Raw genomic sequence first — 23,591 nt, 5'->3', positions numbered from 1 at the left:
AATAGGAGCCCGGGACCGGAAGGTTGAGCACAGTCCCCTGGGACAGGTGCATTTTCTCGCTGAGCCATCTCACCAGAATAGGAGCCCGTGACCGGAAGGTTGAGCACAGTTCCCCAGTATAGGTGCATTTGCTCGCTGAGCCATCTCACTAGAGCAGGAGCCCGTGACCGGAAGGTTGAGCACAGTCCCCCGGGATAGGTGCATTTACTCGCTGAGCCATCTCACCAGAATAGGAGCCAGTGAGCTGAAGGTCGAGCACAGTCCCCTGGGATAGGTGCATTTACTCGCTGAGCCATCTTACCAGAATAGGAGCCCGTGACCGGAAGGTCGAGCACAGTCCCCTGGGATAGGTGCATTTACTCGCTGAGCCATCTTACCAGAATAGGAGCCCGCGACCGGAAGGTTGAGCACTGACCCCTGGGATAGGTCCATTTGCTCGCTGAGCCATCTCACTAGAACAGGAGCAGACAGGTGGAAGTCACTGCATCTTATAATAACTGCTGCTAAAAGCAGAAGAAAGGTTCAAACTTTATACCCTTAAGAGCAGCTCCTATGTCTGAACCTAACACGGTCTCGTGAGAATGATGTAACCCCCCCTCCCACCTTCCCATGGACATTCCTATTAGACTCACCTGAGCTCCTTGAGGCGGCTCCGCGGATCCCTCAGCGCCTCACACAGCACAGATATGTCTTGCTCCGGCTTCTTGAAGGGGAAGGAATAAGATCGAATATCCTCATCCCACATCTTACATCTGCTGAATCTGTGGAGGAAAGAGCAGCCATGAGCCTCACAGGTGGGTGCAGGGGTCAGTGCAGGGGTCAGTGAAGGGGTCAGTGCAGGGGTCAGTGCAGGGGTCAGTGCAGGGGTCAGTGCAGGCGTCAGTACAGGCGTCAGTACAGGCGTCAGTGCAGGGGTCAGTGCAGGGGTCAGTGCAGGGGTCAGTGCAGGGGTCAGTGCAGGCGTCAGTGCAGGCGTCAGTGCAGGCGTCAGTGCAGGCGTCAGTGCAGGCGTCAGTGCAGGGGTCAGTGCAGGGGTCAGTGCAGGGGTCAGTGCAGGGGTCAGTGCAGGGGTCAGTGCAGGGGTCAGTGCAAGGGTCAGTGCAGGGGTCAGTGCAGGGGTCAGTGCAGGGGTCAGTACAGGCGTCAGTACAGGCGTCAGTACAGGCGTCAGTACAGGCGTCAGTACAGGCGTCAGTACAGGCGTCAGTACAGGCGTCAGTGCAAGGGTCAGTGCAAGGGTCAGTGCAGGGGTCAGTGCAGGGGTCAGTGAAGGGGTCAGTGAAGGGGTCAGTGCAGGGGTCAGTGCAGGGGTCAGTGCAGGCGTCAGTACAGGCGTCAGTGCAGGCGTCAGTACAGGCGTCAGTACAGGCGTCAGTACAGGCGTCAGTGCAGGGGTCAGTGCAGGGGTCAGTGCAGGGGTCAGTGCAGGGGTCAGTGCAGGGGTCAGTGCAGGGGTCAGTGCAAGGGTCAGTACAGGCGTCAGTGCAAGGGTCAGTGCAAGGGTCAGTGCAGGGGTCAGTGCAGGGGTCAGTGCAGGGGTCAGTGCAGGGGTCAGTGCAAGGGTCAGTGCAGGCGTCAGTGCAGGGGTCGGTGCAGGGGTCGGTGCAGGGGTCGGTGCAGGGGTCGGTGCAGGGGTCGGTGCAGGGGTCAGTGCAGGGGTCAGTGCAGGGGTCAGTGCAGAGGTCAATGCTGGGGTCAGGGCAGGGGTCTGTGCAGGGATCAGTGCAGGGGTCAGTGCAGGGGTCAGTACAGGCGTCAGTACAGGCGTCAGTACAGGCGTCAGTACAGGAGTCAGTACAGGCGTCAGTGCAAGGGTCAGTGCAGGGGTCAGTGCAGGGGTCAGTGCAGGGGTCAGTGCAGGAGTCTGTGAGTGCAGGGGTCAGTGCAGGGGTCAGTGCAGGCGTCAGTACAGGCGTCAGTACAGGCGTCAGTACAGGCGTCAGTACAGGCGTCAGTACAGGCGTAAGTGCAAGGGTCAGTGCAGGGGTCAGTGCAGGGGTCAGTGCAAGGGTCAGTGCAAGGGTCAGTGCAAGGGTCAGTGCAAGGGTCTGTGCAGGGGTCAGTACAGGCGTCAGTACAGGCGTCAGTACAGGCGTCAGTACAGGCGTCAGTACAGGCGTCAGTACAGGCGTCAGTGCAAGGGTCAGTGCAGGGGTCAGTGCAGGGGTCAGTGCAGGCGTCAGTGCAGGCGTCAGTACAGGCGTCAGTACAGGCGTCAGTGCAAGGGTCAGTGCAAGGGTCAGTGCAAGGGTCAGTGCAAGGGTCAGTGCAGGGGTCAGTGCAGGGGTCAGTGCAGGGGTCAGTGCAGGGGTCAGTGCAGGGGTCAGTGAAGGGGTCAGTGCAGGAGTCTGTGTGTGCAGGGGTCAGTGCAGGGGTCAGTGCAGGGGTCAGTGCAGGCGTCAGTACAGGCGTCAGTACAGGCGTCAGTGCAAGGGTCAGTGCAGGGGTCAGTGCAGGGGTCAGTGCAGGGGTCAGTGCAGGGGTCAGTGCAGGGGTCTGTGCAGGGGTCAGTGCAGGGGTCAGTGCAGGGGTCAGTGCAGGGATCAGTGCAGGGGTCAGTGCAGGGGTCAGTGCAGGGGTCAGTACAGGCGTCAGTGCAAGGGTCAGTGCAAGGGTCAGTGCAGGGGTCAGTGCAGGGGTCAGTGCAGGGGTCAGTGCAGGGGTCAGTGCAGGGGTCAGTGCAAGGGTCAGTGCAGGGGTCAGTGCAGGGGTCAGTGCAGGGGTCAGTGCAGGACTCAGTGCAAGGGTCAGTGCAGGGGTCAGTACAGGCATCAGTACAGGGGTCAATGCAGGGGTCTGTGCAGGGGTCTGTGCAGGGATCAGTGCAGGGGTCAGTACAGGCGTCAGTACAGGCGTCAGTGCAAGGGTCAGTGCAGGGGTCAGTGCAGGGGTCAGTGCAGGGGTCAGTGCAGGGGTCAGTGCAGGGGTCAGTGCAAGGGTCAGTGCAAGGGTCAGTGCAAGGGTCAGTGCAGGCGTCAGTGCAGGCGTCAGTGCAGGGGTCAGTGCAGGGGTCAGTGCAGGGGTCAGTGCAGGGGTCAGTGCAGGGGTCAGTGCAGGGGTCAGTACAGGCGTCAGTACAGGCGTCAGTACAGGCGTCAGTACAGGCGTCAGTACAGGCGTCAGTGCAAGGGTCAGTGCAAGGGTCAGTGCAAGGGTCAGTGCAAGGGTCAGTGCAAGGGTCAGTGCAAGGGTCAGTGCAAGGGTCAGTGCAAGGGTCAGTGCAGGGGTCAGTGCAGGGGTCAGTGCAGGGGTCAGTGCAGGGGTCAGTGCAGGGGTCAGTGCAGAGGTCAGTGCAGGGGTCAGTGCAGAGGTCAATGCTGGGGTCAGGGCAGGGGTCTGTGCAGGGATCAGTGCAGGGGTCAGTGCAGGGGTCAGTGCAGGGGTCAGTGCAGGGATCTGTGCAGGGGTCTGTACAGGGGTCAGTGCAGGGGTCAGTGCAGGGGTCAGTGCAGGGGTCAGTGCAGGGGTCAGTGCAGGGGTCAGTGCAGGGGTCAGTGCAGGGGTCAGTGCAGGGGTCAGTGCAGGGGTCAGTGCAGGACTCAGTGCAAGGGTCAGTGCAGGGGTCAGTACAGGCATCAGTACAGGGGTCAATGCAGGGGTCTGTGCAGGGGTCTGTGCAGGGATCAGTGCAGGGATCAGTGCAGGGGTCAGTGCAGGGGTCAGTGCAGGGGTCAGTGCAGGGGTCAGGGCAGGGGTCAGGGCAGGGGTCAGGGCAGGGGTCAGGGCAGGGGTCAGTGCAGGGGTCAGTGCAGGGGTCAGTGCAGGGGTCAGTGCAGGACTCAGTGCAAGGGTCAGTGCAGGCATCAGTACAGGGGTCAATGCAGGGGTCTGTGCAGGGGTCTGTGCAGGGATCAGTGCAGGGATCAGTGCAGGGATCAGTGCAGGGATCAGTGCAGGGGTCAGTGCAGGGGTCAGTGCAGGGGTCAGTGCAGGGGTCAGTGCAGGGGTCAGGGCAGGGGTCAGGGCAGGGGTCAGGGCAGGGGTCAGGGCAGGGGTCAGGGCAGGGGTCAGGGCAGGGGTCAGGGCAGGGCTCAGTACAGGGTTCAAGGCAGGGCTCAGTACAGGGGTCAGGGCAGGGGTCAGGGCAGGGGTCAGGGCAGGGGTCAGGGCAGGGGTCAGGGCAGGGCTCAGTACAGGGTTCAAGGCAGGGCTCAGTACAGGGGTCAGGGCAGGGGTCAGGGCAGGGGTCAGGGCAGGGGTCAGGGCAGGTGTCGGTGCAGGGGTCGGTACAGGGGTCAGTGCAGGGGTCAGTTCAGGGGTCAGAGCAGTGGTCACCAATGCAATGTTTTCTTCACAGGTGTCTTTTTTCTTCACATTTTAAAAGGTTATTTCTTGTCAATGAGGGCAGTAAACAACTCAACAGTGACAGGTCTGATTTGCTCGTGTCCCAGGAGGCGTCAGGGGGACGCCACACCTACCTCTGGCAGCAGAAACGGAAATAGCGCCTAGAAGACTCGAGACTGGAAACATGTTTTAAAAGTATGTCTTTGGTGGAGAAACTCTGAAGATTGCCACAGGAGTGACACTAGTTCTTCAGCGAGAGTAACCCAGGACACAAGAGGTTTTACCTCTGGTCACTGTGAGTCCCGTAAACCGCGCTATGATCCTGAGTCTAAAGCTCTGCTTTTAAAACTTTAATATAAGTTCATTTTCACATTGAAATGGTTTGTAACAAACTCCACAGGAAATAAATATTGACGGAATATTTACTAATTATTCAACACCAAAGAAGCTCCCAGTGGAGAAGAAAAGAATGAATGAATAAGAGACATCTGTGACTGCCACCAGGGAGCTACAGAAAGAAATTAATGAATGAATGAAGCACACACAGGGCTACAATGAGGGAACTACACAATGGATGAATGAAGCACACACTGGGCTCCAATGAGCGAACTACAAAATGAATGAATGAAGCACACACAGGGCTCCAATGAGGGATCTACTCAGTGAATGAATGAATGAAGCACACACAGGGCTCCAATGAGGGAACTACACAATGAATGAATGAAGCACACACAGGGCTCCAATGAGGGAACTACACAATGAATGAATGAAGCACACACTGGCCTCCAATTAGGGAACTACACAATGAATGAATGAAGCACACACAGGGCTCCAATGAGGGAACTACACAATGAATGAATGAATGAAGCACACACAGGGCTCCAATGAGGGATCTACTCAGTGAATGAATGAATGAAGCACACACAGGGCTCCAATGAGGGAACTACACAATGAATGAATGAAGCACACACAGGGCTCCAATGAGGGAACTACACAATGAATGAATGAAGCACACACAGGGCTCCAATGAGGGAACTACACAATGAATGAATGAAGCACACACTGGCCTCCAATTAGGGAACTACACAATGCATGAATGAAGCACACACAGGGCTCCAATGAGGGAACTACACAATGAATGAATGAATGAAGCACACACAGGGCTCCAATGAGGGATCTACTCAGTGAATGAATGAATGAAGCACACACAGGGCTCCAATGAGGGAACTACACAATGAATGAATGAATGAAGCACACACAGGGCTCCAATGAGGGAACTACACAATGAATGAATGAAGCACACTCAGGGCTCCAATGAGGGATCTACTCAGTGAATGAATGAATGAAGCACACACAGGGCTCCAATGAGGGAATTACACAATGAATGAATGAAGCACACACAGGTCTCCAATGAGGGAACTACAAAATGAATGAATGAATGAAGCACACACAGGGCTCCAATGAGGGATCTACTCAGTGAATGAACGAATGAAGCACACACTGGCCTCCAATTAGGGAACTACACAATGAATGAATGAAGCACACACAGGGCTCCAATGAGGGATCTACTCAGTGAATGAATGAATGAAGCACACACAGGGCTCCAATGAGGGAACTACACAATGAATGAATGAAGCACACACAGGTCTCCAATTAGGGAACTACACAATGAATGAATGAATGAAGCACACACAGGGCTCCAATGAGGGAACTACACAATGAATGAATGAAGCACACACAGGGCTCCAATGAGGGAACTACACAATGAATGAATGAATGAAGCACACACAGGGCTCCAATGAGGGAACTACACAATGAATGAATGAAGCACACACAGGGCTCCAATGAGGGAACTACACAATGAATGAATGAAGCACACACAGGGCTCCAATGAGGGAACTACACAATGAATGAATGAATGAAGCACACACAGGGCTCCAATGAGGGAAATACACAATGAATGAATGAAGCACACACAGGGCTCCAATGAGGGAATTACACAATGAATGAATAAAGCACACACAGGTCTCCAATTAGGGAACTACACAATGAATGAATGAATGAATGAAGCACACACAGGGCTCCAATGAGGGAACTACACAATGAATGAATGAAGCACACACAGGGCTCCAATGAGGGAACTACACAATGAATGAATGAAGCACACACAGGGCTCCAATGAGGGAACTACACAATGAATGAATGAATGAAGCACACACAGGGCTCCAATGAGGGAACTACACAATGAATGAATGAATGAAGCACACACAGGGCTCCAATGAGGGAACTACACAATGAATGAATGTAGCACACCCAGGGCTCCAATGAGGGAACTACACAATGAATGAATGAAGCACACACAGGGCTCCAATGAGGGAATTACACAATGAATGAATGAAGCACACCCAGGGCTCCAATGAGGGAACTACACAATGAATGAATGAAGCACACTCAGGGCTCCAATGAGGGAACTACACAATGAATGAATGAAGCACACAAAGGGCTCCAATGAGGGAACTACACAATGAATGAATGAAGCACACACAGGGCTCCAATGAGGGAACTACACAATGAATGAATGAAGCACACACAGGGCTCCAATGAGGGAACTACACAATGAATGAATGAAGCACACTCAGGGCTCCAATGAGGGAACTACACAATGAATGAATGAAGCACACCCAGGGCTCCAATGAGGGAACTGCACAATGAATGAATGAAGCACACACAGGGCTCCAATGAGGGAATTACACAATGAATGAATGAATGAATGGCGCACATACAGGGCCCCAATGAGGGAACTACACAATGAATGAATGAAGCACACTCAGGGCTCCAATGAGGGAACTACACAATGAATGAATGAATGAAGCACACACAGGGCTCCAATGAGGGAACTACACAATGAATGAATGAATGAAGCACACACAGGGCTCCAATGAGGGAACTACACTGTTGGACAGGCCACATGAAGGGCCGCTCTTCCCCGGCCCGACCAGGCCCGAGCCCGGTCACGCAAGCACCACACACCACCATTGCACGTCCTCCGTCCCCTCAGGGACCCCTGCCTTCGAACATATCGACCTCGTGGGCCCGATCCACTGCTGGCCCGCGCGCCCATCCGGGACGCCATCTTGGACACTCCACCACGAGGCCGCCTGGCCCCCGATCGACCTCAACCCTGGGCCTAGCCAGGCCTCAGACATCCCGGCACCACCATCCACCCAGGAGGTGAGCGGGCTACTTGGCAAGTCAATGGGAGAAAGAGGTGTCGATGGCTCCCCCCCGCCAAGTGCCGCTCGGCCATCGCCTCCCCGGGCGCTGGCTCCACCCCCCTGCTGGGTGTCGGGACACCCTCATCCCGGACCTCCCGACCTCCAGGTGCGAGGGTCCGGACATCAAAGAACATCAGCCCTATAACTGGGGCAGCTCCAGAGCAGGAAGGCAGTTGTATCTTGGAGTCGAGAGACGCAAAGAAGAACTCATCCTTGACGGACTACTGGCGCTGCCGTAGCTCTGCCTTGTGCACCTTCGTCTTGCCTGCTGGCGCTGCCGCAACCTTCATAACCTTCCGATCCTTCATCGTCGTCGGGACCTGCTGGCGTGGCCGCGGACCGTTTGCAACCATCATCTCATCGGGACCTGCTGGCTCCGCCGCGGACCGTCGTTTCCTTCATCCATCTCGGGACCTGCTGGCTCCGCCGCGGCCCGATCATCTAGAACGCCGAGCTCGAGGATTGAGAGCTATTTCCACCTTTTTGGTAACAAGACTGTCCCGCTACCCTTTTCCCAAACCAGAGACCAGAATAGAGGGGACCCCTGAGTCCAGACCTCCTTGTACCATTCCATCGTACTTAAAGAATTGCCTATAAAATCTCGTTGAACTTTACCCTTGTGTGGTGTCTGTCTGTGGGGGGGAAGTTACTTGTCTGTACGATCGCTGGAGACGGCTCTCCCCGGAGACCTCTCCCCTTATCCTCGGCCGACCCTCCCGGTCCGTCTAACATTGGTGGCCAGCGGCGCGATCCGAATCACCGCATAATCGTACAGAGAGTAGCTCACCCCACGACGAAATCACGATGACGACTAAAGAAAGCGGAGCAACTGAGAAATTCCAGATGGAGAAATTGGACGAGTACAGCCATCGTGAACTAAAACAATTCTGCATCGAACTAGGTATCGCTACCACCGGACTAAGTACCAAAGACGATTTTAAGCATGCCCTAGAATCGTGGGCAGAAACCGGGGCTGCCGGAACCCCTGATCAAAGCATCTCAGCAAAAACCACCACGGGCCCTGAAGAGCGAAGAACGGGTCTCTCACAAGACGAGATCCAGGAACGAGAAAAAACCCGACTACACGAGCTGGAAATGGCCCGGCTCAAAATGGACATTGAACTTAAGTTGGCCGAACAAAAAATCAATTTAGAGCACCTGCGTCTCCGGGAAGAAAGAGAGGAGAAACAGAGACAAAGGGAGCTCGAGGAAAAGAGACTGGCATATGAACACGAGCGAAAACTAGCTGAGATCGACCTACGCAAGCAGAATAAAGAAGTAGGGGTGTCCGAGCAACCCCACACCCCAGGGGCAACAGAGAAAAAGGTACACATCCCCAAGGATGTCGTTCGAGAATACTTCCGAGAGGACGACATCCAGCAATGGTTTAAGGCCTATGAAATCGCTATGACTGCACACCGGATCGATAGAAGCGATTGGGGAGCCGGTCTATGGGGGAGATTCCTCAATGAGGGCCGCGACGCCCTGCTACAGCTCCCGGACCACCAGATGACCTCCTATGACCATATGAAAGCTGCACTCCTCACTCGCTATGGCCTCACGCCCGAGATGTACCGTCAGAGGTTCCGAGACTGCACCCGCATCCCGGGTACAACTTGGGTGGACTATGTAAACTACTTTAGCCGAGCCTTCGAGGGCTGGATCAAAGGAAGCAAGGTCACAACCTACGAACAACTGTTCAATCTTATGGTATGGGAGCACCTGTCGAACAATTGCTTCATTGAACTCCGCCAGCACCTCCTCGACAGCAAGTTAACAGATCCCCGGCAGCTCGCAGCCGAAGCTGACCGGTGGGAAATCACCAGAGTGGGACGGAATGGGTCCTACGAACAGAACCGGAACAACCATGGTCAGCACCGTCCCCGAGGAGGAGGAGGGGGCCAAGGACGAGGAAGAGACAACGCCCCGGTCGCCCCCGCTACCAGCACCACCCCCCCGGCCAACCGGGGCAGCACCCCGGCGCGACCGGGATACCGAGCCAATGTTACGTGCCATCGATGCCAACGAGTCGGCCACTATGCAAACGACCCAAACTGCCCCCAGTACCAGAGCCCAAGACCCCGCCAAGTAGCCGCTGCTGCTCTGGGGGAGGAACAGATCTCAGAGGAACAAGAGGAATATGAACAGGAACATCAAGAATGGGAGCCAGCCGCCATGGCTCTAGCCTGCTTAGGGGGGAAAGACATGGTCCCGCGGGTCCCCCTACCCGCTAACACCCAGAAGTACAGCCAATGGGTGAGCATCAATGGACGCCGGGCCGAAGCCCTTCGTGACACCGGGGCCAGTGTAACAGCCGTCCGCTGTCACCTGGTGACCCCAGAACAGTATCTACCAAACATTCTCTGCCCTGTACGTTCCGACGATAACTCGGAAAGTCTGTGCCGGATGGCCTGCGTCCCCTTCGAATGGGGAGGGGTCACCGGCATGTTGAAGGTAACGGTCCGAGACGATGCCCCCGTAGACTGCCTCCTGGGGAATGACCTTGAAAGCTCTCCGTGGGCAGCCGTAGAACGAAGAGAACACCTGGGGATGTTAGGCGTCCCGGACTGGGCGTGTGTCACCACCCGGTCCATGGCCGCCCGTGCCAACCCCCGCCCAGAGGAACCAGAATGGCCGGCGCCGCCGCCTCCGGTCGCCCCGGCCGAAACCACCGACCGTGACGTCCCCCCAGAACCAGCTCAACCTCCAGACCTCGCTAACCTCGACCAGTGGCCTCAAGAGGGGGGGCCCACGCAAGAACAATTTCGCCAAGAACAGAAGACCTGTCCCTCCCTCGAGGGACTCCGCCAGCAAGCGCTCGCCCAAGGCGCAGGGGATACCTCCGGAACACACTGGATCTACTGGGACAATGATCTGCTGTACAGTGAGCAAAGAATCGCGGAACTGGGGGCCAGCCGAGTACTAGTGGTGCCCCTCCGTTTTAGAGACTTTCTGCTAAACCTGGCCCACGATGTCCCCCTGGCGGGACACCTGGGTCAAGATAAAACCTACAGTCGTCTGGTGACCCACTTCTTCTGGCCCAAAATGAGGAACGATGTACACCAGCATTGCCGATCTTGCCCCACGTGCCAAGCCAGTGGAAAGAGCGGCCGCAAACTAAAAGCCCCCCTGCAACCTTTTCCCGTGGTCACCACCCCGTTCGAGAGGGTCGGGATCGACATCGTGGGGCCCCTGGACCCGCGTACAAAACAAGGCCATCGATTCATCCTGGTGCTAGTGGACCACGCCACCCGCTACCCCGAGGCTGTTCCCCTGCGAACTGTGACAGCCCCGGTAGTCGGCCGGGCTCTAATGGGGATCTTCTCCCGTGTGGGCTTCCCCCGAGAAGTCGTCAGCGACAGAGGCACGAACTTTATTTCTAAATATATGAAGTCCCTCTGGCAACAATGCGGGGTTACCTACCGATTCACGACCCCCTATCACCCTCAAGGAAACGGACTCGTTGAGCGGTTCAACCGCACGCTCAAAGGGATGATCGGGGGGTTGGAAGAGCCCCTCCGTCGCCAGTGGGATGTGCTGCTGCCGTGCCTCCTCTTCGCATATCGAGAGGTCCCCCAGAAGTCCCTGGGCTTCAGCCCGTTTGAACTGCTGTATGGACACCCAGTACGGGGGCCGCTCAGCCTAGTCAAGGAAGGCTGGGAGATGCCCCCTCTCAAGAACCCACCAGATGTCTTCCGGTACCTCCTAACCCTCCGCAACCAGACCCGGCGGTTCAGAGAGCTGGCAAAAACCAACCTAGAGGCCAGTCAAGAGGACATGAAAAAGTGGTATGACCGGAATGCCTCCTCCATCGAATTTGAACCTGGGCAACAGGTATGGGTGATGTCCCCCACCGAACCCTGCGCCCTGCAAGACAAGTGGACGGGGCCCTTCAAAGTAGTCGAGCGCAAGGGTCCTGCCACCTATCTCATCGACATGGAATCTTCCCGGAACCCCCTCCGGGTCCTCCACGCTAACAGACTGAAGCCCCACTTTGTGCGTTCAGAACTCAGCCTCCTGATGGCCACAGACAATGGGGCTGAAGAAGACTCCGAGCCCCTCCCTGACCTCCTACGGACTCGGGAGAAAGACGGCTCCGTGGATGGGGTCCGACTCTCAGAGGTCCTCACCCGAGAGCAACGCCAGGAGTGTCGAGTCCTCCTATCACAGTTCGCCAGCCTGTTCTCCCTCACCCCAGGTGTCACTTCCTGGTGTGTGCACGATGTGGACACGGGGGACAGCCCCCCTATCCGCCACCGGGCCTACCGCGTGCCAGATCGGGTACGGGCCTGTGTCCAGGAAGAGGTAGCAAAAATGCTCACGCTCGGGGTCATCGAGCCCTCAGACAGCCCCTGGGCCAGCCCTGTAGTACTGGTCCCCAAAGCGGCCGCCCCAGGCACCACACCGGAACTCCGGTTCTGCGTTGACTACCGGGGCTTGAATGCGGTCACCCGAACAGACGCACATCCCATCCCCCGGGCAGATGAACTAATTGACCGCATGGGAGCTGCCCGCTACCTCAGTATTTTCGACCTGACGGCGGGCTACTGGCAAATCGGCCTCACACCCCGGGCCCAAGAACGTTCTGCTTTTTCCACCCCCGATGGCCATTACCATTTCAAGGTCATGCCCTTCGGCATGAAGAATGCTCCCGCAACATTTCAGCGGCTCGTCAATCAGGTCCTGGCGGGGCTCGAAGGGTTCAGCGCCGCCTACCTAGACGACATCGCTGTATACAGCCACCATTGGCCCGAGCACCTCCACCACCTCCGAGCAGTGCTACAAGCCCTTCAGCAGGCTGGCCTCACGATCAAGGCCAGCAAATGTCAAATTGGTCAAGGGTCTGTAACCTACCTCGGACACCAGGTGGGAAGCGGCCTGGTGGCCCCTCTGCAGCTCAAAATTGCCGCCATCCAGTCCTGGCAGCCCCCCATCACCCAGACCGAGGTACGAGCCTTCCTGGGCCTCACGGGCTATTACCGAAGGTTTGTGAAAGACTATGGTACTATAGTGGGGCCCCTCACAGAACTCACGTCCAAAAATCAACCCAAGAAAGTCAACTGGACCGCAGATTGTCAGACAGCATTCGAACAATTGAAAGCCGCCATGTGTTCCGCCCCTGTGCTCCAGGCCCCCGACTACAGCAGGGAGTTCGTCGTCCAGACGGATGCCTCCGACCATGGCATTGGGGCAGTCCTGTCTCAAGTGAACACCGAAGGCCTTGATCAGCCAGTGGCCTTCATCAGCAGACGACTCCTACCACGAGAACAACGCTGGAGCACCATAGAGAGGGAGGCCTTCGCTGTGGTATGGGCCCTCAAGAAGCTCCGGCCCTACCTCTTTGGCACACACTTTCGGGTGCAGACCGACCACCGACCCCTGCAGTGGCTGATGCAGATGCGGGGGGAAAACCCGAAGTTACTACGTTGGTCCATCTCCCTACAAGGGATGGACTTCACTGTTGAACACCGGCCTGGGCCAGATCACGCCAACGCGGATGGCCTGTCCCGGTTTTTCCGCCTCGACGAGGAGAGTCCCCAGGAGGATGGGTAACTCTCCCCGCCTTCAGCTGGGGGGGACGCACGTTGGACAGGCCACATGAAGGGCCGCTCTCCCCCGGCCCGACCAGGCCCGAGCCCGGTCACGCAAGCACCACACACCACCATTGCACGTCCTCCGTCCCCTCAGGGACCCCTGCCTTCGAACATATCGACCTCGTGGGCCCGATCCACTGCTGGCCCGCGCGCCCATCCGGGACGCCATCTTGGACACTCCACCACGAGGCCGCCTGGCCCCCGATCGACCTCAACCCTGGGCCTAGCCAGGCCTCAGACATCCCGGCACCACCATCCACCCAGGAGGTGAGCGGGCTACTTGGCAAGTCAATGGGAGAAAGAGGTGTCGATGGCTCCCCCCCGCCAAGTGCCGCTCGGCCATCGCCTCCCTGGGCGCTGGCTCCACCCCCCTGCTGGGTGTCGGGACACCCTCATCCCGGACCTCCCGACCTCCAGGTGCGAGGGTCCGGACATCAAAGAACATCAGCCCTATAACTGGGGCAGCTCCAGAGCAGGAAGGCAGTTGTATCTTGGAGTCGAGAGACGCAAAGAAGAACTCATCCTTGACGGACTACTGGCGCTGCCGTAGCTCTGCCTTGTGCACCTTCGTCTTGCCTGCTGGCGCTGCCGCAACCTTCGTAACCTTCCGATCCTTCATCGTCGTCGGGACCTGCTGGCGTGGCCGCGGACCGTTTGCAACCATCATCTCATCGGGACCTGCTGGCTCCGCCGCGGACCGTCGTTTCCTTCATCCATCTCGGGACCTGCTGGCTCCGCCGCGGCCCGATCATCTAGAACGCCGAGCTCGAGGATTGAGAGCTATTTCCACCTTTTTGGTAACAAGACTGTCCCGCTACCCTTTTCCCAAACCAGAGACCAGAATAGAGGGGACCCCTGAGTCCAGACCTCCTTGTACCATTCCATCGTACTTAAAGAATTGCCTATAAAATCTCGTTGAACTTTACCCTTGTGTGGTGTCTGTCTGTGGGGGGGAAGTTACTTGTCTGTACGATCGCTGGAGACGGCTCTCCCCGGAGACCTCTCCCCTTATCCTCGGCCGACCCTCCCGGTCCGTCTAACATACACAATGAATGAATGAATGAATGAAGCACACACAGGGCTCCAATGAGGGAACTACACAATGAATGAATGAAGCACACACAGGGCTCCAATGAGGGAATTACACAATGAATGAATGAAGCACACACAGGTCTCCAATTAGGGAACTACACAATGAATGAATGAATGAAGCACACACAGGGCTCCAATTAGGGAACTACACAATGAATGAATGAATGAAGCACACACAGGGCTCCAATTAGGGAACTACACAATGAATGAATGAATGAAGCACACACAGGGCTCCAATGAGGGAATTACACAATGAATGAATGAAGCACACACATGGCTCCAATGAGGGAACTACACAATGAATGAATGAAGCACACACAGGGCTCCAATGAGGGAATTACACAATGAATGAATGAAGCACACACAGGTCTCCAATTAGGGAACTACACAATGAATGAATGAATGAAGCACACAAAGGGCTCCAATGAGGGAACTACACAATGAATGAATGAAGCACACTCAGGGCTCCAATGAGGGAACTACTCAATGAATGAATGAAGCACACTCAGGGCTCCAATGAGGGAACTACACAATGAATGAATGAAGCACACACAGGGCACCAATGAGGGAACTACACAATGAATGAATGAAGCACACACAGGGCTCCAATGAGGGAACTACACAATGAATGAATGAATGAAGCACACCCAGGGCTCCAATGAGGGAACTACACAATGAATGAATGAAGCACACACAGGGCTCCAATGAGGGAACTACACAATGAATGAATGAAGCACACACAGCGCTCCAATGAGGGAACTACACAATGAATGAATGAAGCACACTCAGGGCTCCAATGAGGGAACTACACAATGAATGAATGAAGCACACCCAGGGCTCCAATGAGGGAACTACACAATGAATGAATGAAGCACACTCAGGGATCCAATGAGGGAACTACACAATGAATGAATGAAGCACACACAGGGCTCCAATGAGGGAACTACACAATGAATGAATGAAGCACACACAGGGCTCCAATGAGGGAACTACACAATGAATGAATGAATGAAGCACACACAGGGCTCCAATGAGGGAACTACACAATGAATGAATGAATGAAGCACACACAGGGCTCCAATGAGGGAACTACACAATGAATGAATGAAGCACACACAGGGCTCCAATGAGGGAACTACACAATGAATGAATGAAGCACACACAGGGCTCCAATGAGGGAACTGCACAATGAATGAATGAAGCACACACTGGGCTCCAATGAGGGAACTACACAATGAATGACTGAAGCACACACAGGGCTCCAATGAGGGAACTACACAATGAATGAATGAAGCACACCCAGGGCTCCAATGAGGGAACTACACAATGAATGAATGAATGAATGAAGCACACACAGGGCTCCAATTAGGGAACTACACAATGAATGAATGAATGAAGCACACACAGGGCTCCAATGAGGGAACTACACAATGAATGAATGAAGCACACACAGGGCTCCAATGAGGGAACTACACAATGAATGAATGAAGCACACACAGGGCTCCAATGAGGGAACTACACAATGAATGAATAAATGAAGCACACCCAGGGCTCCAATGAGGGAACTACACAATGAATGAATGAATGAAGCACACACAGGGCTCCAATGAGGGAACTACACAATGAATGAATGAAGCACACACTGGGCTCCAATGAGGGAACTGCACAATGAATGAATGAAGCACACACAGGGCTGCAATGAGGGAACTACACAATGAATGAATGAATGAATGAAGCACACACAGGGCTCCAATGAGGGAACTACACAATGAATGAATGAAGCACACTCAGGGCTCCAATGAGGGAACTACACAATGAATGAATGAAGCACACACAGGGCTCCAATGAGGGAACTACACAATGAATGAATGGATGAAGCACACACAGGGCTCCAATGAGGGAACTACACAATGAATGAATGAAGCACACTCAGGGCTCCAATGAGGGAACTACACAATGAATGAATGAAGCACACACAGGGCTCCAATGAGGGAACTACACAATGAATGAATGAATGAAGCACACACAGGGCTCCAATGAGGGAACTACACAATGAATGAATGAAGCACACTCAGGGCTCCAATGAGGGAACTACACAATGAATGAATGAAGCACACACAGGGCTCCAATGAGGGAACTACACAATGAATGAATGAATGAAGCACACACAGGGCTCCAATGAGGGAACTACACAATGAATGAATGAAGCACACTCAGGGCTCCAATGAGGGAACTACACAATGAATGAATGAAGCACACTCAGGGCTCCAATGAGGGAACTACACAATGAATGAATGAAGCACACACAGGGCTCCAATGAGGGAACTACACAATGAATGAATGAAGCACACACAGGGCTCCAATGAGGGAACTACACAATGAATGAATGAAGCACACACAGGGCTCCAATGAGGGAACTACACAATGAATGAATGAATGAAGCACACACAGGGCTCCAATGAGGGAACTACACAATGAATGAATGAAGCACACACAGGGCTCCAATGAGGGAACTACACAATGAATGAATGAAGCACACACAGGGCTCCAATGAGGGAACTGCACAATGAATGAATGAAGCACACACTGGGCTCCAATGAGGGAACTACACAATGAATGAATGAAGCACACACAGGGCTCCAATGAGGGAACTACACAATGAATGAATGAAGCACACCCAGGGCTCCAATGAGGGAACTACACAATGAATGAATGAATGAAGCACACACAGGGCTCCAATTAGGGAACTACACAATGAATGAATGAATGAAGCACACATAGGGCTCCAATGAGGGAACTACACAATGAATGAATGAAGCACACACAGGGCTCCAATGAGGGAACTACACAATGAATGAATGAAGCACACACAGGGCTCCAATGAGGGAACTACACAATGAATGAATGAATGAAGCACACCCAGGGCTCCAATAAGGGAACTACACAATGAATGAATGAATGAAGCACACACAGGGCTCCAATGAGGGAACTACACAATGAATGAATGAAGCACACACTGGGCTCCAATGAGGGAACTGCACAATGAATGAATGAAGCACACACAGGGCTCCAATGAGGGAACTACACAATGAATGAATGAATGAAGCACACACAGGGCTCCAATGAGGGAACTACACAATGAATGAATGAAGCACACTCAGGGCTCCAATGAGGGAACTACACAATGAATGAATGAAGCACACACAGGGCTCCAATGAGGGAACTACACAATGAATGAATGAATGAAGCACACACAGGGCTCCAATGAGGGAACTACACAATGAATGAATGAAGCACACTCAGGGCTCCAATGAGGGAACTACACAATGAATGAATGAAGCACACACAGGGCTCCAATGAGGGAACTACACAATGAATGAATGAATGAAGCACACACAGGGCTCCAATGAGGGAACTACACAATGAATGAATGAAGCACACTCAGGGCTCCAATGAGGGAACTACACAATGAATGAATGAAGCACACACAGGGCTCCAATGAGGGAACTACACAATGAATGAATGAATGAAGCACACACAGGGCTCCAATGAGGGAACTACACAATGAATGAATGAAGCACACTCAGGGCTCCAATGAGGGAACTACACAATGAATGAATGAAGCACACACTGGGCTCCAATGAGGGAACTGCACAATGAATGAATGAAGCACACACAGGGCTCCAATGAGGGAACTACACAATGAATGAATGAATGAAGCACACACAGGGCTCCAATGAGGGAACTACACAATGAATGAATGAATGAAGCACACACAGGGCTCCAATGAGGGAACTACACAATGAATGAATGAAGCACACTCAGGGCTCCAATGAGGGAACTACACAATGAATGAATGAAGCACACACAGGGCTCCAATGAGGGAACTACACAATGAATGAATGAATGAAGCACACACAGGGCTCCAATGAGGGAACTACACAATGAATGAATGAAGCACACACAGGGCTCCAATGAGGGAACTACACAATGAATGAATGAATGAAGCACACACAGGGCTCCAATGAGGGAACTACACAATGAATGAATGAAGCACACACAGGGCTCCAATGAGGGAACTACACAATGAATGAATGAAGCACACACAGGGCTCCAATGAGGGAACTACACAATGAATGAATGAAGCACACACAGGGCTCCAATGAGGGAACTACACAATGAATGAATGAAGCACACACAGGGCTCCAATGAGGGAACTACACAATGAATGAATGAATGAAGCACACACAGGGCTCCAATGAGGGAACTACACAATGAATGAATGAAGCACACACAGGGCTCCAATGAGGGAACTACACAATGAATGAATGAAGCACACACAGGTCTCCAATTAGGGAACTACACAATGAATGAATGAATGAAGCACACACAGGGCTCCAATGAGGGATCTACACAATGAATGAATGAAGCACACACAGGTCTCCAATTAGGGAACTACACAATGAATGAATGAATGAAGCACACACAGGGCTCCAATGAGGGATCTACTCAGTGAATGAATGAATGAAGCACACACAGGGCTCCAATGAGGGAACTACACAATGAATGAATGAAGCACACACAGGGCTCCAATGAGCGAACTACAAAATGAATGAATGAATGAAGCACACACAGGGCTCCAATGAGGGAACTACACAATGAATGAATGAATGAAGCACACACAGGGCTCCAATGAGGGAACTACACAATGAATGAATGAATGAAGCACACACAGGGCTCCAATGAGGGAACTACACAATGAATGAATGAATCACACACAGGGCTCCAATGAGGGAACTACACAATGAATGAATGAAGCACACACAGGGCTCCAATGAGGGAACTACACAATGAATGAATGAAGCACACACAGGGCTCCAATGAGGGAACTACACAATGAATGAATGATTGAAGCACACACAGGGCTCCAATGAGGGAACTACACAATGAATGAATGAAGCACACACAGGGCTCCAATGAGGGAACTACACAATGAATGAATGAATGAAGCACACACAGGGCTCCAATGAGGGAACTACACAATGAATGAATGAAGCACACACAGGGCTCCAATGAGGGAACTACACAATGAATGAATGAATGAAGCACACACAGGGCTCCAATGAGGGAACTACACAATGAATGAATGAATGAATGAAGCACACACAGGGCTCCAATGAGGGAACTACACAATGAATGAATGAAGCACACACAGGGCTCCAATGAGCGAACTACAAAATGAATGAATGAATGAAGCACACACAGGGCTCCAATGAGGGAACTACACAATGAATGAATGAATGAAGCACACACAGGGCTCCAATGAGGGAACTACACAATGAATGAATGAAGCACACACAGGGCTCCAATGAGGGAACTACACAATGAATGAATGAAGCACACACAGGTCTCCAATTAGGGAACTACACAATGAATGAATGAATGAAGCACACACAGGGCTCCAATGAGGGATCTACTCAGTGAATGAATGAATGAAGCACACACAGGGCTCCAATGAGGGAACTACACATTCAATGAATGAAGCACACACAGGGCTCCAATGAGCGAACTACAAAATGAATGAATGAATGAAGCACACACAGGGCTCCAATGAGGGAACTACACAATGAATGAATGAATGAAGCACACACAGGGCTCCAATGAGGGAACTACACAATGGATGAATGAAGCACACACAGGGCTCCAATGAGGGAACTACACAATGAATGAATGAAGCACACACAGGGCTCCAATGAGGGAACTACACAATGAATGAATGAAGCACACACAGGGCTCCAATGAGGGAACTACACAATGAATGAATGAATGAAGCACACCCAGGGCTCCAATGAGGGAACTACACAATGAATGAATGAATGAAGCACACACAGGGCTCCAATGAGGGAACTACACAATGAATGAATGAAGCACACACTGGGCTCCAATGAGGGAACTGCACAATTAATGAATGAAGCACACACAGGGCTCCAATGAGGGAACTACACAATGAATGAATGAATGAAGCACACACAGGGCTCCAATGAGGGAACTACACAATGAATGAATGAAGCACACTCAGGGCTCCAATGAGGGAACTACACAATGAATGAATGAAGCACACACAGGGCTCCAATGAGGGAACTACACAATGAATGAATGAATGAAGCACACACAGGGCTCCAATGAGGGAACTACACAATGAATGAATGAAGCACACTCAGGGCTCCAATGAGGGAACTACACAATGAATGAATGAAGCACACACAGGGCTCCAATGAGGGAACTACACAATGAATGAATGAAGCACACACAGGGCTCCAATGAGGGAACTACACAATGAATGAATGAAGCACACTCAGGGCTCTAATGAGGGAACTACACAATGAATGAATGAAGCACACACAGGGCTCCAATGAGGGAACTACACAATGAATGAATGAATGAAGCACACACAGGGCTCCAATGAGGGAACTACACAATGAATGAATGAAGCACACTCAGGGCTCCAATGAGGGAACTACACAATGAATGAATGAAGCACACACAGGGCTCCAATGAGGGAACTACACAATGAATGAATGAAGCACACACAGGGCTCCAATGAGGGAACTACACAATGAATGAATGAAGCACACACAGGGCTCCAATGAGGGAACTACACAATGAATGAATGAATGAAGCACACACAGGGCTCCAATGAGGGAACTACACAATGAATGAATGAAGCACACACAGGGCTCCAATGAGGGAACTACACAATGAATGAATGAAGCACACACAGGGCTCCAATGAGGGAACTGCACAATGAATGAATGAAGCACACACTGGGCTCCAATGAGGGAACTACACAATGAATGAATGAAGCACACACAGGGCTCCAATGAGGGAACTACACAATGAATGAATGAAGCACACCCAGGGCTCCAATGAGGGAACTACACAATGAATGAATGAATGAAGCACACACAGGGCTCCAATTAGGGAACTACACAATGAATGAATGAATGAAGCACACATAGGGCTCCAATGAGGGAACTACACAATGAATGAATGAAGCACACACAGGGCTCCAATGAGGGAACTACACAATGAATGAATGAAGCACACACAGGGCTCCAATGAGGGAACTACACAATGAATGAATGAATGAAGCACACCCAGGGCTCCAATGAGGGAACTACACAATGAATGAATGAATGAAGCACACACAGGGCTCCAATGAGGGAACTACACAATGAATGAATGAAGCACACACTGGGCTCCAATGAGGGAACTGCACAATGAATGAATGAAGCACACACAGGGCTCCAATGAGGGAACTACACAATGAATGAATGAATGAAGCACACACAGGGCTCCAATGAGGGAACTACACAATGAATGAATGAAGCACACTCAGGGCTCCAATGAGGGAACTACACAATGAATGAATGAAGCACACACAGGGCTCCAATGAGGGAACTACACAATGAATGAATGAATGAAGCACACACAGGGCTCCAATGAGGGAACTACACAATGAATGAATGAAACACACTCAGGGCTCCAATGAGGGAACTACACAATGAATGAATGAAGCACACACAGGGCTCCAATGAGGGAACTACACAATGAATGAATGAATGAAGCACACACAGGGCTCCAATGAGGGAACTACACAATGAATGAATGAAGCACACTCAGGGCTCCAATGACGGAACTACACAATGAATGAATGAAGCACACACAGGGCTCCAATGAGGGAACTACACAATGAATGAATGAATGAAGCACACACAGGGCTCCAATGAGGGAACTACACAATGAATGAATGAAGCACACTCAGGGCTCCAATGAGGGAACTACACAATGAATGAATGAAGCACACACTGGGCTCCAATGAGGGAACTGCACAATGAATGAATGAAGCACACACAGGGCTCCAATGAGGGAACTACACAATGAATGAATGAATGAAGCACACACAGGGCTCCAATGAGGGAACTACACAATGAATGAATGAATGAAGCACACACAGGGCTCCAATGAGGGAACTACACAATGAATGAATGAAGCACACTCAGGGCTCCAATGAGGGAACTACACAATGAATGAATGAAGCACACACAGGGCTCCAATGAGGGAACTACACAATGAATGAATGAATGAAGCACACACAGGGCTCCAATGAGGGAACTACACAATGAATGAATGAAGCACACACAGGGCTCCAATGAGGGAACTACACAATGAATGAATGAATGAAGCACACACAGGGCTCCAATGAGGGAACTACACAATGAATGAATGAAGCACACACAGGGCTCCAATGAGGGAACTACACAATGAATGAATGAAGCACATACAGGGCTCCAATGAGGGAACTACACAATGAATGAATGAAGCACACACAGGGCTCCAATGAGGGAACTACACAATGAATGAATGAAGCACACACAGGGCTCCAATGAGGGAACTACACAATGAATGAATGAATGAAGCACACACAGGGCTCCAATGAGGGAACTACACAATGAATGAATGAAGCACACACAGGGCTCCAATGAGGGAACTACACAATGAATGAATGAAGCACACACAGGTCTCCAATTAGGGAACTACACAATGAATGAATGAATGAAGCACACACAGGGCTCCAATGAGGGATCTACACAATGAATAAATGAAGCACACACAGGTCTCCAATTAGGGAACTACACAATGAATGAATGAATGAAGCACACACAGGGCTCCAATGAGGGATCTACTCAGTGAATGAATGAATGAAGCACACACAGGGCTCCAATGAGGGAACTACACAATGAATGAATGAAGCACACACAGGGCTCCAATGAGCGAACTACAAAATGAATGAATGAATGAAGCACACACAGGGCTCCAATGAGGGAACTACACAATGAATGAATGAATGAAGCACACACAGGGCTCCAATGAGGGAACTACACAATGAATGAATGAATGAAGCACACACAGGGCTCCAATGAGGGAACTACACAATGAATGAATGAAGCACACACAGGGCTCCAATGAGGGAACTACACAATGAATGAATGAATGAAGCACACACAGGGCTCCAATGAGGGAACTACACAATGAATGAATGAAGCACACACAGGGCTCCAATGAGGGAACTACACAATGAATGAATGAATGAATGAAGCACACACAGGGCTCCAATGAGGGAACTACACAATGAATGAATGAAGCACACACAGGGCTCCAATGAGGGAACTACACAATGAATGAATGAATGAAGCACACACAGGGCTCCAATGAGGGAACTACACAATGAATGAATGAAGCACACACAGGGCTCCAATGAAGGAACTACACAATGAATGAATGA

The 23,591-nt window shown here is 52.1% G+C and overlaps 1 protein-coding gene across 1 annotated transcript in view; it reads right to left on the bottom strand.

Moving 5' to 3' along the window:
* The window catches only part of LOC147737185 (NACHT, LRR and PYD domains-containing protein 12-like), a 166,345-nt gene that overhangs the window by 12,548 nt on the left and 130,206 nt on the right, over positions 1-23,591 (bottom strand). Inside the window, exons 4-5 of the mRNA XM_086923100.1 lie at positions 13,252-13,273; positions 633-700 (exon numbers count right to left, since the gene is read on the bottom strand). Coding sequence (XP_086779226.1) covers positions 633-700; positions 13,252-13,273 — 90 coding nt within the window. The remainder of the gene's footprint in view (positions 1-632; positions 701-13,251; positions 13,274-23,591) is intronic.

Source organism: Lissotriton vulgaris, chromosome 1_1, assembly GCF_964263255.1.
Source record: "Lissotriton vulgaris chromosome 1_1, aLisVul1.2, whole genome shotgun sequence".
In the NCBI taxonomy this organism is placed as follows: Eukaryota; Metazoa; Chordata; class Amphibia; order Caudata; family Salamandridae; genus Lissotriton; species Lissotriton vulgaris.
This window is presented reverse-complemented; position numbering and strand designations above follow the sequence as displayed.